Source organism: Diceros bicornis, chromosome 27 (genome assembly GCF_020826845.1).
Source record: "Diceros bicornis minor isolate mBicDic1 chromosome 27, mDicBic1.mat.cur, whole genome shotgun sequence".
Classification (NCBI taxonomy): Eukaryota; Metazoa; Chordata; class Mammalia; order Perissodactyla; family Rhinocerotidae; genus Diceros; species Diceros bicornis.
In genome coordinates this window covers 7,390,167-7,407,759 of record NC_080766.1, presented here as the reverse complement: position 1 = coordinate 7,407,759, position 17,593 = coordinate 7,390,167, and the positions used below count along the sequence as shown (strand labels likewise).

The window sequence follows — 17,593 nt, the reverse complement described above, 5'->3', positions numbered from 1 at the left end:
GCAGGCCTGGTTCCACCAACAATTTAATTGTCAGAGCCTTTACGGTGCTTGTGGTCAGCTTGAGTCGTCTAGTTCCACTGAGGGTTACACTGATCTCTACTGGTACCTAAGGGGGCAGAGGAGCTTCCCCAGGCCAGGCTGCCTGTTGGCTCGAGGTAGGATAAGTGGTTCTCCAGCTGAAGGGAAAATCAATTCTAGGCCTGGCTACTTGTAAAGGGATCACCCAGCTGCCCATGCTGCCCAATACAGCAGTTTCTCTAGGTAGGGAAGGGGAGTCTCCAGCCCCACGGGAAAGAGATCGCTTTCCATGGACCCTTGTCAGTGATGCTTCCACTTGATTCTCCTTGCTGGTGGCCAGTCCTCCTGATGTTGCTGGTGGGGCTCCCATTTGTTAGCAATAAAAATGAGTCCACCTCAGCCTCCTTCTGTTGCTAGGTGGTGGTTGGGAGAAGCCGGGCCTGCATTGCCTTTTACTATTGTTTGGGGCACCACTGTGTTGTTCCTCAGGTCCTGGTGTCCCTAACCAGTCTTCTTCCTCTTTCTGCATTTCAGAGGAATTTTTTAGCTGTATCTTGCTTAATTTTAGGCTTTATAGCTGTACTTAGTGGGGTATATAATGATATTTAAACTTTTAAATGTTTTTTCCCAAAATGAGTCAAAAGGAGCATAAGTCATCAAGATACTAAGAATTCTTCTGTGAAAACACATGTGCTGTGATAGAAAAGGTTGTATGAACCAAAGAATATATTAAAAGTATTTAACAGGCAGTACAGCAGTGTCACCAACCAGTCAGAGCAAATTTAAACGTCGAGAACTTTGCAGGAGCTTTTCAGCTGAATGTCGGCTCTCGTTTAAATGGAGTTCAACAGGTGTCTTTTACTGCAGAGAGCTTTTAATATGCTGTGTTCATTGTGGTCTCTTGGAAGGAATACAGCAGTCATAGGTTCCCCAAATTTGTCTGTCCATAGACGTGAACCTTCTGTTTATAGTTTTTCTTGGCGCTAGCGTTCGGTGAAAGATGTGGAGGAAAGCCATTCTTATCACCACAAACATCTACATCATCCAAAATATTATACTAGATGCAATCATTTGGTTAAAAAGTTACTTCTGAGAACATTAAGGAGCACCTAATTCAACTCTGATTTTTTAAAAATCTGATAGAATATTTCAATATATGTAAACCATCCTTTAATAAGAAAATGGGAATTAGACGTATGGCCAAAGAAAATGTTTATTGTATTGTGCTAAAAATACATATCTAACAGTTCTGACTTTTTCTAACGTTATTTGCATTTTCAATATTTTCTCTTTCCAGCTTTAAGGGACAATAGAATTGAGCTGGTTCGGGCTTCCTGGCATGAGTTGAGTATCAGCGTCAGCGATGTGTCTCTCTCTGATGAAGGACAGTACACCTGTTCTTTATTTACAATGCCTGTCAAAACTTCCAAGGCCTATCTCACTGTTCTGGGTAAGTGCAAGGGACCCACACTATGTAATCACAAGCCAGAGAGATGCGTACTGCTACAGCAACATGATTCAATAGCACGTACACACTTTGAGATCATATTAGTAGATGTAGTTTAATCCCTTCCTGCTACATTATAACAAAAGGCGTTTAAAAATCGCTTAGTCACTTTCCCCATTTTATAAACAGACAAAGGGAAGTGTAAAGATTTGTATGCCTTCCTGAGAGCACACAGCCAAAATTGTTTCTTAGCCAGCAATAGGCACCGGATTTCTTGTTTTTCAACTAAATTCCTTTGTAGCAAATCATCTATAGATTGTGTATATGGTGATCCTTTTATGAAGTGATAGAATAATGAGCATAATGAATTCAACTTGTCTTACGAGGTGCTCCTCCATTTTGTCATGTTAGTCACCTGATGGGAGCCTTCCCTAATATCTTGTGGCTTTCAAATATGACCGCTTTGTGTATTTTAGTGCATTTAAATGACCCTGACATTTCTGTGTCTTCTCACCTTTTAACTTTGTAGTTTTCTAGATTCCTAAATGATGTACATAATGTCACTTGTGCATGCAGCTTGTAGCTTCTTTGTGCTTTTACTCTCTAAATATTGGGCCGTTTTCCGAAAGGTTAAAGTGACACAAAAAAGCAATATATTTATAGAGATTCCAAGGAAATAAAGTTGCAGCAGCTCAGAGCTCTCTGTGATTCCACAGACGTCAGCGGCCCAATCAGCTGAAATTACTGCTCTTCATTGAAACACACCTGTGGACTGAGCAACCTAGAGGAATTTCAAGATTGATTTTTTTTTTTTGCCCTTAGCTTGTCTTCCTTTTTTGATAGATAAAGGCATAACATTGCTTTTAAAAGAACTAGTGCATGCTATTCTTTTGGGTGGGACTATTAAAGTTAATCCAGCTAGTGAATTGGTTTTTGCATAGGCTATGGAATATGTTTCTTTGCAAGTCCCACTAGGACTATTTTATAAAAATCTTCACACGCTTGTCATTAAGGACAAAATTTACCCACTAAAAATGAAGTATTTCAGGATAACAATTGCCAAAAGTTAATGTATTGTTCTATAGAGAGCCACCTTGAGAGCCCAAGAACAGGCAACTGGCTAACTTTAGTTTGTTAAGTGATGATGTGGCATAGATTAAAAAAACAAAGGCAATATGAAGATGAATAGAAAAAAAAAACTAGCCAGCTAATCAGAGTATGTTGATCTGTTATTTATCTTTGCTATTGTTGTTTTAATTTGTATCTCTCTTATTGATGCTTTTCAACATTCTCACATTTTTATTCTTTTCAAACTGAATTAAGTAGTACAATAAAGAAGCTTTCAGTCTACCTTTATTATTGAATAATTTTAGAAGAAACTGTAATAAACCTCTAACATGACAACAGAATATTATTGCCCAAGAAATGTGTAATGTTCTGTTGTTTAAATCACCCATATACTATCTCTGCATATCAGTTGTCTGCTTATTCATTGGATGATTCGGACTAGAAAAGGTAATAAGTGGTTAGCATTAAAAATAATACATATCATGCTCCACAAAACTACAATTTCATTTCTAATACAAATGACAACAAGGACATTCTCTACTTTAGAAGAATAAGAAAAGTAACTATAGTTATGATTATTGATGAATATCTTATTCCAAAATGTATTTTCTTGAACAAAGTACACAGAGGATAATAATATCTTTTTAAGCTTTAAGAATTATGAAATCAGGAATAAAAGGTGCTATTTTAGTTAAATCACAATTTGCTAAAGAATAAAGAAATGTACTTTGTGAATTTTTTCCCCAGTGCAAACAATCTACCTTCTTAAATCTCTGTACTGGTAAATCTTAAGATATATTGAATGGTTGTTTTTAAGTCTTACAAAGAGTATTTTTGCAGGTAAAATTTAATTTAAAAAACTACTGTGAACTAAATGCATTTCAAATGCTTTCTGGATGAGATATAGATGTATATTCTACACACACACACACACACACACGTATATATATACATACACATGTATATATGCGTGTGTGTGGAGAATATACATCTATATCTATCTATATATTTATATGTTTTAAGCAGTTTATTTTATTATATAGCAGCTTATTATTCTTGGTTGAAGTTATTGTCATTTAACCACCCACGTTAGCTTTGTTTGTGAAAGTATAGTCATAGGAAGCCATCAGCCCTGGAGATTGACGTTCACTTCATTCATTTGCTTAAACTTCAGGTGTTCCTGAGAAGCCGCAAATCAGTGGATTTTCATCCCCAGTTATGGAGGGAGACTTGATGCAGCTGACTTGTAAAACATCTGGCAGTAAACCTGCAGCTGATATAAGATGGTTCAAAAATGACAAGGAGATTAAAGGTAAAGGACGAGGAAATGTCCCCAAATCAATGAATATGCTGAAATTAGTATAAAGGGCCACCTGGGCATTTTACATTTTCTTTTTCAAATCATACACTTCGTGATCAAGTATAATTTGAACCAGATTTACCAATTTTTTAAAATGAGATAATTTGCCAAGGTGTATTCATATAATCTCTGTGTGCCCCATTTTCCTCTTATGTAAAACAGGTCTAAAAATAATATATAACTCATCAGAAAGTTGAAGGAATAAATGAGTTAATATATAAAAAACACAGATTCATTTTATGATAGTAAGACTACATGTTAGATATTATTTCAGAATTCATCTATAGTATTTAGATTATAGACAGAGAAACTCCATGAATTATTTCTTCAACTCGTTGGTTTCTGGAATTACAAAGTTCTGGGAATAAAACTGGCTAAACATCAATAAATCTGATTCCAAGTAGCTCTCACAGAGGGCAAAAATATTATGCTTGTCTCTGCTTCATATACCTAAATGTAAACACACACACACTTTCACACATTCTTTTAGGGGGAAATAAGTTTATAGGGGAGATAATTAGTAGGTTAGTAGTGGGGTTTTTTTTTCTACCCCACATACAGATATCTGGGACCTGATGTCACATGTACATTAAAATCCAAGCATAAGAATTGTTTATGATTGTTAAAAATGTCTCCTATGTACATGGCAGTATGTATTATTCTTCAGGTAATCTTCTACAAGATAGGTTTATGAAACCATTCTGACTATTTTAACTTGTAATTCTAATATCTTATATTGGATTAACAATAATTCTTACTAATGTGCATACAGGCCCAACAGATAGGATTCCCTATATTACTAAAAAAGTATAACTTTATAATTCATACAACTATTCTGTCTCTTTTCTATTTTAATTAATCTTTCTCTGTATAATTTTTCCTCAAACAGGGACTTATCTATAATTTATTCCTAACCACTACCTTTTTGTTTCAGAACTTCTAATAAATACATTTTATTGGACAAAATTTGGAGAAATACAAGCTCCCAAGACACAAGTTAGACATCTTGCTAGGCTAAGTTAAACTTTCAGGTTACTGTGTAACTTGATCTGATATTCTGCCAGGGCTCAGAGAGGTCTCTGCAAATCTGCCTTCAGGATATGTGTGTTTAGGCATGTCTGGACTTGCTTAGATCGTCCCTACATGGACCCTCGACACAGCTTCCAGAGTTATCTTCCTAAGGCAAGGATCTGATCCTGCCACTTTTTCTGCTTAAGCATTTCTGATGGAAAACCCTAACCTGCAGGATAAATTTAAAATCTGATTTCCTTGGCCTATAAGAATGCTCCAGGCAGTGAATACTTATACATATGTCTTTCTGTGTGAAGGGTTTGGTTTCTTCTAGAATGCTCTTCTAAAATACTCTCCTCCAATTGAAATGTTGTATTACTTACATACATATCTTCCTTAATTTTGACATAATTAGTTGTTTAGTTGGTTAGTTAGTCAGTTTCTCTCAATTTCTTAGCACTTTATTTGTGTTTCAAGGGTTTGTCTCATATCCTCAGGGAGACTAACATGCTAGATACTTCCTTGATATTGATTGATTGTTCTTAACATTGCAGTCTTATGAGAAACCCATAATGTACCCATTTTTTTTTTTTTTTTTTTTTTGTGAGGAGGACCAGCCCTGAGCTAACATCCAATGCCAATCCTCCTCTTTTTGCTGAGGAAGACTGGCCCTGGGCTAACATCCATGCCCATCTTCCTCTACTTTATATGGGACGCCGCCACAGCATGGCTTAACAAGCGGTGCGTCGGTGCGCACCCGGGATCCGAACCGGCGAACCCCGGGCCGCCGCAGCAGAACGTGCGCACTTAACCGCTTGCGCCACCGGGCTGGCCCCTGTACCCATATTTTTATAAAATCTCTTAATTTTTGACAAATTTGGCTTCTGCTCTGAATGTCAAACAGATTTGATCATACATTAGGTAGGGAGGGGACTTTTGTTTATGTGTAAAAACATGAAAAGTTTGATCTTATAAACATCATATTTTAAAATCATCTAAAATCAAGACTAGAACAAAAATCAAGACAAAATCATATAGGGAATCAGCATATGGGTCTATGCTCTGTTTGTTACCGCCCAATGTGGGTCTTCTGTTTACCAAAGCAAGACATGCCAATAGTCAAGAGGCAAGTAGGTAAGAGAGAAAAGACTTTATTACAGCTTGCTAGCAAGGGGGAAGATGGCCGACTAATGTCTGAAAGAACCATCTTAAGGGAGGCACAGAATCTTGAAGCAGTTATATAGGCTGGTGGGTTATAAGGGAGGGGATTAGGAAATGTTGAACCCCCTTGTGTTGCAGACTGGGAGTTGCCACATCAGATCTTTCAGTTCATGGATATCAGCATAGAATCTCTGTCCAGAGGCTATCACCTTCCTAGAGAACTGAAAAGAACAAAGTTATCATTTTATGGCAGCTGGGAGGGACCATAAAGTCTACAGAGCCTGCCAATCCCCTGGAGACAGATCCTTACTTATCTAGGCAAACTAAAGCAAAGATTCAAAGAGGCTGGTGAGTCAGGGTTATTCATAGTTCCAACAAGGCTTTCTTCTATAAGATGGCTTCCCTTACACTAACTTTTGACTGTGCCTGTATCAGTTAACTCAGCAGCGCTAATGTGTTCAGAAACAGTGAAGCCTCCTTTTCCACTATGCTTTCCAATGCATGGCTATTGGTAGGGCATTTATTATCCCTACACTTGCTTTCATCTATATAGCTTTTTATTTGTTTATAACTCTTCTTTTGCATGTTTACATAGTTTGTCTTCACAACCAGATGGTGAACTTCCTGAGTGGTATAAACTTTACTTTATAAGCGTGTATGCAAATATGCTGAGTGCAGTGCTCTGTGCAGAGTGCACATTCATTTCTGTTGCTGTCCTCGGGATATGCTAAATGCAAGCTCACTCTCCAATCCCTCAGCAAACAGTCCTCAGTGAAAGGAGGGTGCCATACTTATCCTGCACTATTTTGTCTTTTCGGAGATCAAAATTTAACTTCCTATAACAATTTAACTATTTTTAATATCATATCACATGCCATTTTTTTTTATAATTTTATTTATTTATTTTTTCCCCCAAAGCCCCAGTAGATAGTTGTATGTCATAGCTGCACATCCTTCTAGTTGCTGCATGTGGGACACGGCCTCAGCATGGCCGGAGAAGTGGTGCGTCGGTGTGCGCCCGGGATCCGAACCCAGGCTGCCAGCAGCGGAGCGCGTGCACTTAACCACTAAGCCACGGGGCCGGCCCATCACATGCCATTTTTTTTTTTTTTTTTTTTTTTTTTTTTTTTTTTTTTTTTTTTTTTTGTGAGGAGATCAGCCCTGAGCTAACATCCGCCAATCCTCCTCTTTTTTTGCTGAGGAAGACGGCCCTGGGCTAACATCGGTGCCTATCTTCCTCCACTTTATATGGGACGCCGCCACAGCATGGCTTACCAAGCAGTGCGTCGGTGCGCGCCCGGGATCCGAACCAGCGAACCCCGGGCCGCCGCAGCGGAGCGCGCGCACTTAACCGCTTGCACCACCGGGCCGGCCCCTCACATGCCATTTTTTAAAAAGACAATCCCTAATATAAAGGAATGGGGAAAGATGGGCTAATTGAGTCCAATTCAATTCTGTTGAATAAGAACTTGTTAAAATGTCTCCCAATAGTACAGCGATCTATGCTTGAGGAAAGATCCAAATAAAGAAAACAAGACCCTTGACCTGGAGATGTTTAAGATGTCTTTGGGGTGATAAAACAAGTTATAGAGAATATTTTCTGATAAAGAGAAATGCATGACACGATGTAAATCCCAAAGTAGTTATTACCATCAAGGGAAAAGATTATTTTCCATCTATTTTAACTAAGCATTGGCCAGTTCATCATATTGACCCTGTGTTAAGTTTCATACTCTATATAATGGATGTATAGACCTTCAAAGTGACTTCTGATTTCACGATGAATCATTTTTCTGTACAAATCTTTGTTTTTTCTCCCTCATAATCTAGCATATGAATTTAGTTCCCAAGTTTCTGGTGAAGGTTGTTTGAAAGTCCTAGTTGATCCCATTTTCTTGGCCAGGGTGTTTCTATATCAGCTTACAGAGCAGTGGTTCTCAGACTTTGGCAGGTGTCAGTATCACATCCAGGACCTGTTAAATCTCAGATTATGGGTCCCTGACCTCAGAATTTCTGATTGAATAGTCTGGGGTGGAACCTGAGAACATGCGTGTTTAACATGGTGTTAAATGTGTGAGTGGTGCTGATGCGCCGGCCTGGGGACAACATTGGTATAGAGAACTCCTCCAGGCTGAGGAGTGTCAGTCATTTATATAAATGTCTTGCTTGGGGCCGGCCCTGTGGCACAGCGGTTGAGTTTGGCATGCTCCACATCCACGGCCTGGGTTCGTGCATTCCGATCCTGGGCACTGACCTACACCACTAGTCAGCCATGCTTGGGTGGTGAGCCACATACAAAATAGAGGAAGCCTGGCACAGATGTTTGCTCAGAGCTAATTTCTCTCAAGTGAAAAAAGAGGAAGATTGGCAACAGATGTTATCTCAGGGTGACTCTTCCTCACTAAAGAAAATACAAGTCTTGCTTCTGTCTCTGAACTTTAGTTTTCTCATTTACTAATTGAGGATTATAATACTTGCCTTACACTGCTGTTGCAAGGATTTTCGTATGAGCCAATATGTATAAAATGTTTTCACAGTACAAGGAATCACTGAATACATTTTAGGTGTTATTATTATTATTACTATTTTCAGCAAACCATGATTGATGAGTTGTAACAATCCCTGAAGTAGTCCTAGAAATATAAACAAATAAACCAGAATCCTTCCTTCAAGGTATTCACAATTGGGATATGAATGTATAAACATAAGATAACAGGCATAGATATAAATGAACTGGCTAAAGTTTTTATACAAAACAGAAAGCAGAGATCAGCCCTGCTTTATGGGAGAGGTGAAGGCTTAACAGTTCGTTGATGAATGTCGGCACTCAATAAATGTCTGTTAAATGAATAAATGGATCTTAAACAATGAATGGAATTCATCATGTGGGTTGAGGGTAAAAGTAGAGAATTGTAAAGAAAGGAACTTCATGTATCTATGCAAAGTAAAGTATGTGATTGTTTAAGGTAACTATAAAACTTTCTGTGAGATATAAACGTGAGAGGGAAACAGGAAGGCAGGGGCCAAAGAAGTGACAGAAGAGCTTTTATTCCAGACGAAGGGTTTTGGGATTTATTCTGTAAGCGATGGTGAGACATTTCTTTTTTCTGTAAGCTTTACACAGTAGAATGAAACAATCGTAATTTTCATCTAACTCTGTTCCCCCCACCCTCAAGAGCCTGACTCGGAAAACGATTTGGTGCCTCTGAGCAGCTCTGCATCCAAAACCTCAGGTGGTTTCACTGCAGCTTTTAATCTGCTGTGTAGCAAGGAAGTCCGAATATCTGCCGTTTAGTCTGTGTGACGTGGATGCGCATTGCCTTCCTAAGTCTATCAGCTCCCTGAGAATTTATACTTCTGTAAACTTTCCATTCCATGTGTAAGTTTGGTAATTTATAGTTTGAGCATTTACTATCATAAAATCTTAAGATTTTCTTTTCCAGCTAACTAGCTTTTACATTAATGTGTTAGGCAGAACTCTATGATAACCTTCTGTGACCCAAATCCTGTATAATCCCTTTCTCTTGAGTGTAGGAGGGACTTGTGAATATGATGTTACATTACTGCCTTGAACATGTTACCTTATATGGCAAAAGAGATTTTGCAGATATAACTATGGGTCCCTTTTGAGTTCATCAAAGGGAGATTATCAAAGCAGGCCTGACATAATGAGGTGAGGTCTTTAAAAAAGAATGAAGACTCAGAGAGACATTCTCCTCTTGGCCTGGAAGAAGGCCAACAGCTATCTCGTGAACTATCTATGCGGCCCATGTGGCAAAGAACTGTGGGTAACATCTAGGAGCTGAAAGCAGGTCCTAAGTGACAGCTCATGAGAAAATGGGGACCTCACATATACAGCCTCAAGAAAATGAATTTGCCAACAGCCAGTGAGCTTAAAGGGAATCCTAAAACTCTGATGGGAATCATAGCCCCGGCCAACATCTTGATTTCAGCCTGGTGACTCTGAGAGGAGGACCAGGATTTTCTGGATTCCTAATCCACAGAAATTGTGAGACAGTAAACGTGTGTTGCTTTAAGCCACTAAGCTTGTGATAATTTTTTATGTGGCAATAACAGGAAACTGAAATCTAGAGAGGCAGAATTGTGTTTCATGGTCTTTTAAATTTCTAGGTGGGACCAGAGCAATACTAATTCTAGGAATTACTTTTTTCTCACTGAGGTAAATCCTTCTGAGTGCCCAGTGTAAAAATTAGGTGGTTTTTCAGTTTCCAATTATGAAATTGGTTGGAACAGGCACTATTCTCAGCCCTGTGTGAGCATCATGTACAATCCTCTCGTCACTTTAGTTGGTTCTTGCCCCATCCTGAAGGAGTTCCCTCACACAGGTGCACCGATCGGTACTTACTTTGCTGAATACTGGAGGGGACACTGAAGATGTCTGGAGTTCTCTCTTTGTGCAGCTCTCTCCTCTTTGATGCTCTGCCCTGCAAACTTTAGCTGCTTTGGCCTTCTCAGACGCCCAACTCCATCAGCTTAACACAGGGAGGCAATCAGGTTCTGCAGGGGTTTCCCTCCAGGCACCGCAGCCTGGAACAATCTCTCAAGGCATTAAGCAAGGACAAATTTTTAGATTCACCTCATTTATTTTTCATCTCTTGGGGGTCACTGTCCATTATTATGATGTTCAATACCTTGAAAACTGTTATTTTCAGATGAGAGGTAAATCCAGCTTTGTTACTCTATCTAGGCTGGAAGCAGAAGTCTTTTTGTCTTTGTTTTTGAAATGTAGAGAAATAATACTTTTATGTCAACGGTAGTGTGTTTTAATTTTGTCTGTCTGCTTGTTTGTTTTAAGGTAATATAATGAATTTAAAAGGATAAACATGAATGAGAGTGAAATGTATCTATACTCACTTCCACAGAATATTTTAGATGAACAATTCTGCTAGTTTTAAAGCTTAGAAATTCTTTTATTTGGCCACAGAAATTCAGTGCTCTTATGGGTTCTTATACATGGTGAGAATGGAAAGGAAAGTTCTGGCGTGTATAAAATGAGATAAATAAATATAAGTTTTTGACTGGATTTCACTTATTGTCAGGAATGAGCATTCTATCACCAAAAAGCATTTTTTTTCTTTGTTTTTAATTTAAGAGTTAAAGCAAGTACACAGCTCAACCATTCTGGACTCATCAGTCTATGCAATCTTGAGATTATAATAGCATAAATATTCAAATTTGCTAGCTTTTTAGCGCTCATCTGCTAATGGAGGGACTCGATTGCTGCTCAAATTCTCTTTAGGTTATTTTCAAAAGATCATCTATGCCTTCTTCATGTGCTAAGAAAGGTGCCTCTCCCATTCTTTAGCTTCAGATTTTTCACGGAAATCCAGTTCTTCCTGGTTTTTGTGGGATGTGGAGAGAGAAGGTCTTTTTCCCATGAACTTGGGCTTATGATCTTCTTTGGACCCAGGAGGATAGTTTACAAAATTTGTGAATCAGATCTTTCTAAAAATCATCTTTTAATTCTTTGATCTAGTAAGTGATTAGATTCAAATATTTTTTCACAATATTATGTCTAATTGACATCTTAATGTAGCAGTTTTTAAGTGCATTGATAACCTTTCTTCCATTTCCATTTGTAGTGGGGAATTGATGGAGATAGATTATTTTACTGAGATTATTCTGTAGTAGTATAGATCAGAGTTGGATCATAAAGTTCCAAGAGCATTTTTTGTCTACTACATTATTTACTAGCTTGAATACTAAATGCTCTGATCCTTGAAAGTAGTCATTATATGAAGTCTTTATCTTCCAAGAGAGTGACAATCTTACTTTTCCTTTTCTTTTTTCTCTTCAGTCACTAACTTTTGAAAGTGTTCATTATTTGTATACCTCCTGAATTGAAGCCAAACATGATATTAGCCATTTTTATTTTATCTTTTATACAAGTTTTATTGAGATATAATTAATATACTATCAAATTCACTTAAAGTGTAGAATTCAATGCTTTTTAGTAAATTCACAGAATTATGTAACTCACCACAATCAGTTTTACATTTTTATAATCCTGAGGAAACTTCATACCTATTAGTGGTCACTCCCTATTTCTCCTTGATCTCCCCCTCCCCAGCTCTAGGCAACCATTAATCTACTTTCTTTTTTTATTTATTTTTTTCCCCCCAAAGCCCCAGTAGATAGTTGTGTGTCATAGCTGCACATCCTTCTAGTTGCCGTATGTGGGACGCGGCCTCAGCATGGCCAGAGAAGCAGTGTGTCGGTGCCCGCCCGGGATCCGAACCCAGGCCGCCAGCAGCGGAGCCCGCCCACTTAACCGCTAAGCCATGGGGCCAGTCCTAATCTACTTTCTATCTCTATAAATTTGCCCATTGTGGACATTTCACATAAATGAAATCATACCATATATGGTCTTTTGTGACTAACTTCTTAGCGTAGTGTGTTCAAGTTTCATCTATGTTATAACATATATCGGTGTTTCATTATTTTTCATCGCTGAATAATATTTCATTGCATGCACATGGTGAATGAATAACTCTGCTATGAAAATTTAGGTGCAAGATTTCGTGTAGAAGTATGCTTTCATTTCTCTTGGGTATGTACCTAGGAAAGGTATTGCTGGGTCATATGTTTTCTGCTTCATGTACTGTGAGTTCACTGTTTTAGATGTATATATGTTAGTAATTGTTAAATTTTTTCAATAATTGTTTCTTCATTTGCTGTATGCTCTTAGCACAGTTTTCAGAGATCTTAAATGTTTGTGCGTGTGCGTGTGCGTGTGTGTGTGTGTGTGTTTAAATAATTTCCACCAGTTCTGGTTGTTTAGCAGCAGAAAGAGTCTGCAGAGCTCCTTGTGCTAATACTCCAGAAGTTGCCCTCTGATTTTTTCTATACTCATGTATTTTCACAATATTGTCTCATAAATTATTCTAATATATTATCTTTCAAGTGTCTTCCTTCATTTATTCTTAAAAATTCTTTTATCTCTCATTTCCTGCTATTTTTTCCATAGAAGAAATCTGTATTTCTCTTCTTGACTATTTTATATTCAAAATTTCTTTATTTTTTGCCTCTATAGGAGATGGAACTATTTCATAATTTCCCTTTTTTAGTAATTATAGATGATTTTTAATTTTGTTCTTCCTTTTTTCTTTATGAACTTTATATGGAAAGATCATGTGTAAATTTAAAAACGATTTAATAGTTTGACTATATTTTTAATGTAGTTATTTTTAATTTAGTTTTTTTTCCCTTAATGATATACCCAATATCCTTTCTTCTCATTGTTTATCTATAGTTAAATATATCCGAACTCCAATCTTTAGGAAGTTCTGGCACATGGAACTCTGATCTTGTTGGGTTGCACTGGATAGTGAAGGGGATAAGTAAAAGACAAATACAGAGTAAATATGGATCTGAGTACAAGAAAAAAGTGATAATCCACAGTAGTCAAGAAGAATGGAAAAAAACACAACAAAACAATAGAATTAGTATATCTAATTCCCAATCTTTGATCATCTCTCTGCAGCTTTTGTACTCTCCCAAAACAGAAATTCCTCACTTATTCAGAGATCAGACTAATGACATCTTCAATTTTTTAGGAGAGTGATCATAGCACAATTTATAAAGAGATCTATTACAAAGAAAAACAATAACAAATTGACCACTGCCCCAAAATTACACACATCGACATGAAATGAGTCTGTTTACCAGAAGGAAAGGAATGCTTTACCTGACTGAAAATGGCCATTCAAAACATATTTATTAAGCATCTGCAATGTTCCAGACACTGTCCTAGGTCTGGGTATGAAAACTATAGAAGTATAAAAATTAAGACTGTGTGGAGAGAAAGGAAAGGAAAGAGAGATAAGAAGGGAGAGGAAGAATGGAAGAGAAAAAATAGTAAAAAAGCAGGAGAGAAACAAAATTAAAATTCCAAATTATCCTTTATTTTATGCCTGCACGCGTTATATAGAACCTTGTGAATGTCCTAGTGGGTGACTGGAATTTAAAAATGATATTTTGCTCAGAAGATAACTTGTTGAAAAATAATCAACAAAACTATGGTAGTGTATGGTAAAAAAAACATTATAACATATTCAGAAAGCTAATTTCTCAACACAGACATTTTACTGATGCAAATGATTCATTTTCACAATAGGTAGAAGAGGAGCAGGTCGGTTTTTCTCACATGTGCTGAATGCTACAAGACTCCATAAAATAAACTCTTAGATGACTAGAAAACTGCACCAGCATGGATGTTTCAAACGAGTCACACTTGCCTACTGCTTATAGAGTTTGCTCAAACGGATATTTTTATTTTCTCTCTTATAGAGTTTATTCTAATGGATGGGCTTTTGAAAATTTTTTCTGCCATCTTTTATCATCTTTTGGCCCTGCAATAAAACACCTTTTTCAATACAAAATAGAAGAAATCTTTCCGTCTTCAATAGAAGAAAGGACGTTATAATCCACACAAATATCGTGACCACCCTGAGGCATCGGGCTTAGAGTGAGGAAATATTTTTTTATATTTTTCAGTCAGATGATGTAATTTTTTGAGTCAGCCTAAGGAAAAGTAGTGCACAGAATGTGAAATCTTTTCTTAGAAGAGGTTACAAGTGAAAGTTGACTTCTCATGTCCAGACTTTTGGATAATGGCACTGAGGCTCACTCGACCTACTCTCAAGTGAAAAGAGGTTATTTTAAGGTTTTCCTGACTGTTGCCAAGTGAAAGGGGCATGAGGGAACCTAGTTATAACCATGAAGGTTTCTCCCTGGATATAAAGAGTTCACTGATGGACTGGCTGTATGAAGACTTAGCTTCTTTCTGTTTCCAACTGCAACCAGCTAACTGCTTCGTCCTCTATTTTGCACACCTGTTCTCTATCTCATGAACCTTGCTCTCTCATTACATTGGCTAAATCATGGCTTGCCTATAACCAGCTATGGGATGTGCGTGTGTGTGTGTTTGTGTGTGCATACACATGTGTGCTCAAGCATGTGTTTTTAGCTTCTGTCTCTTTGAATTCTTTAAGTTCTCTAATTCACATTAGGATATATGATCGAGAATCTGAAACAGGCTAGTTAGTTACATTGTTTCTCTTTGGGGGTAAATTTTCACGCTTGCCACCCCAGAGATTAGGCACCGTGGGGTCAGGTGCCTCTTCAAGTTTAATCACACCCGCCTGAAGTCACATGTTACAGAACATGGCAATTTATGGGCAAGGAATGTCTACAAAAGAAATTACATAAGAGAAGGATTTACGATTAAGGATTAAAAGGCAAACCTAGTTATGGCAGGCACTATGAATTCAAATTCCTCAAGTAGAGACACTATGGAGGATTACAAAGTTATTTTCACATTTAGATATAATTTTTAGATTTTATGACTGTAATATTGTTAGATATAAAATATTAAGGAGTCCCTAATAAAATATTGTGGTCTGGGATTAGATTTGCAAAAGGCTGCCATTTCCTCTCCTCCCTACCTCTTTTTGGGGTTTTGTATTTATGAATAATCGGTGGAGTATAAACTAAGGCCAAAGAGTCCAAGATAAATTTCACAAGTTATGCAGGACATAGCTTCACAGCTCATGAACAAGCATAAGAGAGAAAGAGGAAGACCTTGTGGAAACCGACAAATGCTGCCTCTTAGCACGTTATAGCAGTGGTGGAAGAAAAATAAATAATATTCATATTGCTGCTGATTATTCAAAGAAGGTGATAATAAAATAAAGAAGATGTTATTGAAGACAAGCTATTCTCTCTCGATCTATCACAATTATTAACTAATTTCCTGAGTAACCATTTTTCTCCAAAATAGTCTATCTCCCATACTCCTTTCAAAAGAGATATCTGATGGGGTGAGGATCAGAGAGGAGACCTGGTATTGTTAATACTTAAACTGTTATTCTCTTTGGTATTTTGAACATACCAATAGTCTTTTAAAAATATTTAAATAATATGTTTACATTTCTGTCTCCCTCACTGGGCTGAGATTTCTTTCTTCATTTAACTTTTTACACGCGGAATCTGGCGTGGTGACCAACACATGTTCGGAGCTCAAGGTTTTCATATATAGGATGAATGAATCACTTGAGTCAAAGTGGTCTAGACTGGACCTTAACAATTTTTAGAGGCAGTGGCTCTCTTCTTTACTGGATGTTCTCCTGGACTAGAAGCTCAGTTCTTAGTCTTCTTCTAAGGTGCAGAAAACTAAATATAGAATTAATCAGTCACTTGGGTGAAAGTGATCTAAGATTTTACCTCAATAATTTTCCAAGGGATTGACTCTACTCCTTACTGTTTGTTCTCCTGGACTAGGCAATATTGTTCTTAGTGTTCTTCTAAGGTACTAAATCTTAATGGATATTCGAATGTTGTTTCTGAGCCATCAAACAGAAATCGAACTGGGTCCAGTGTTTCTGAGGGAGAGTGACTCTCATAACTCATTTTGTTCTAAAAGGATTTGTGTAAATACAAAAATCACTGATTAAGATAAAAGGTAATGTTATTGAATATGGAACAGCAGCCAAATTAGTGTAGAACAAAAGATGAAACCTAAAGTGAGATTAGTAAACAAATTCTATTTATGAAGCCTTTCACATTTGTCAGTGGTAGATCAAAAACTTTTATTAGTACTTTTTAGCTACTGCAAAGAGAGAGACGAGATCAGTTAATTGTCATGTCCACAAACCAAAGAGGTCTAATGTTTCCTGGTACTGAGTAAGGAGAGAGAGAGAGTTCCTCTCTGAGTCCATGTTTTAGACAAATGTATAGGTATTGAATTGAGTTGGCCGTGGGGTACATACAGCAAGATTCGTACAGCGGGTTCTTATAGTACCTTTGAATGCAGACCCATGGGATAACACTTAAGAGAAACCTGATAAAAAGTATAACATTCTGCTTGTCTGAATAAATTGAAAGAGAGATTTTAGAATATTTAGATAAATGAAGTACTTCTCCTCTTCAATCTTCCATAAATATTTCACTCATCTGAGCTTTTGAAGTTTATTAATAAGAATTGAATTTCAATAAAATTTCTTGCCGAGTGAAAGAGTTATTCTATGTTGCCAGTTAATGGTGGAGCCATAGCTTGAAAACCCAGGATTATGACTGGCACCCTATATAAAAGAAGAGTATTATGAGAAGGATTTGTAAAAATCTACCCCTTTCAGATTGGAGTTGTATGAAGGAGTACTCATAGGCAATGATGAGATTTGCCTCAAGAATTTGTTTTGCAATCTCTCCAGTGAACAAGTGATAGTGCTTACCAGACTTTACAGTTTTACCATATAAGACATGGCCTCATTAATTTTGGTCTGGAGAAAGTTTAAAACAGAGATATAAAATTAAATTCTTACCTTGAATATTAAAGAAAAATGCTTTGTGAAATACCTTTGAACACTTAGCCTTAAGGAAAAAAAATACTGACATTCCCTCCAAGACAAACTGGCTTTAAAATGTATATCTAAGTTACTGAATGCGTTAACCAGACATAGTTCCTTTATGTCAAAAAAAAAATGATAGGAGAGTTGGCTGTCTTCTAA

General features: G+C 37.2%; 1 protein-coding gene across 1 annotated transcript in view; it reads left to right on the top strand.

The window, feature by feature from the left end:
* The window catches only part of CADM2 (cell adhesion molecule 2), a 232,137-nt gene that overhangs the window by 73,818 nt on the left and 140,726 nt on the right, over positions 1-17,593 (top strand). Inside the window, exons 3-4 of the mRNA XM_058570612.1 lie at positions 1,316-1,468; positions 3,708-3,845. Of these exons, the coding sequence (XP_058426595.1) occupies positions 1,316-1,468; positions 3,708-3,845 (291 nt within the window). The remainder of the gene's footprint in view (positions 1-1,315; positions 1,469-3,707; positions 3,846-17,593) is intronic.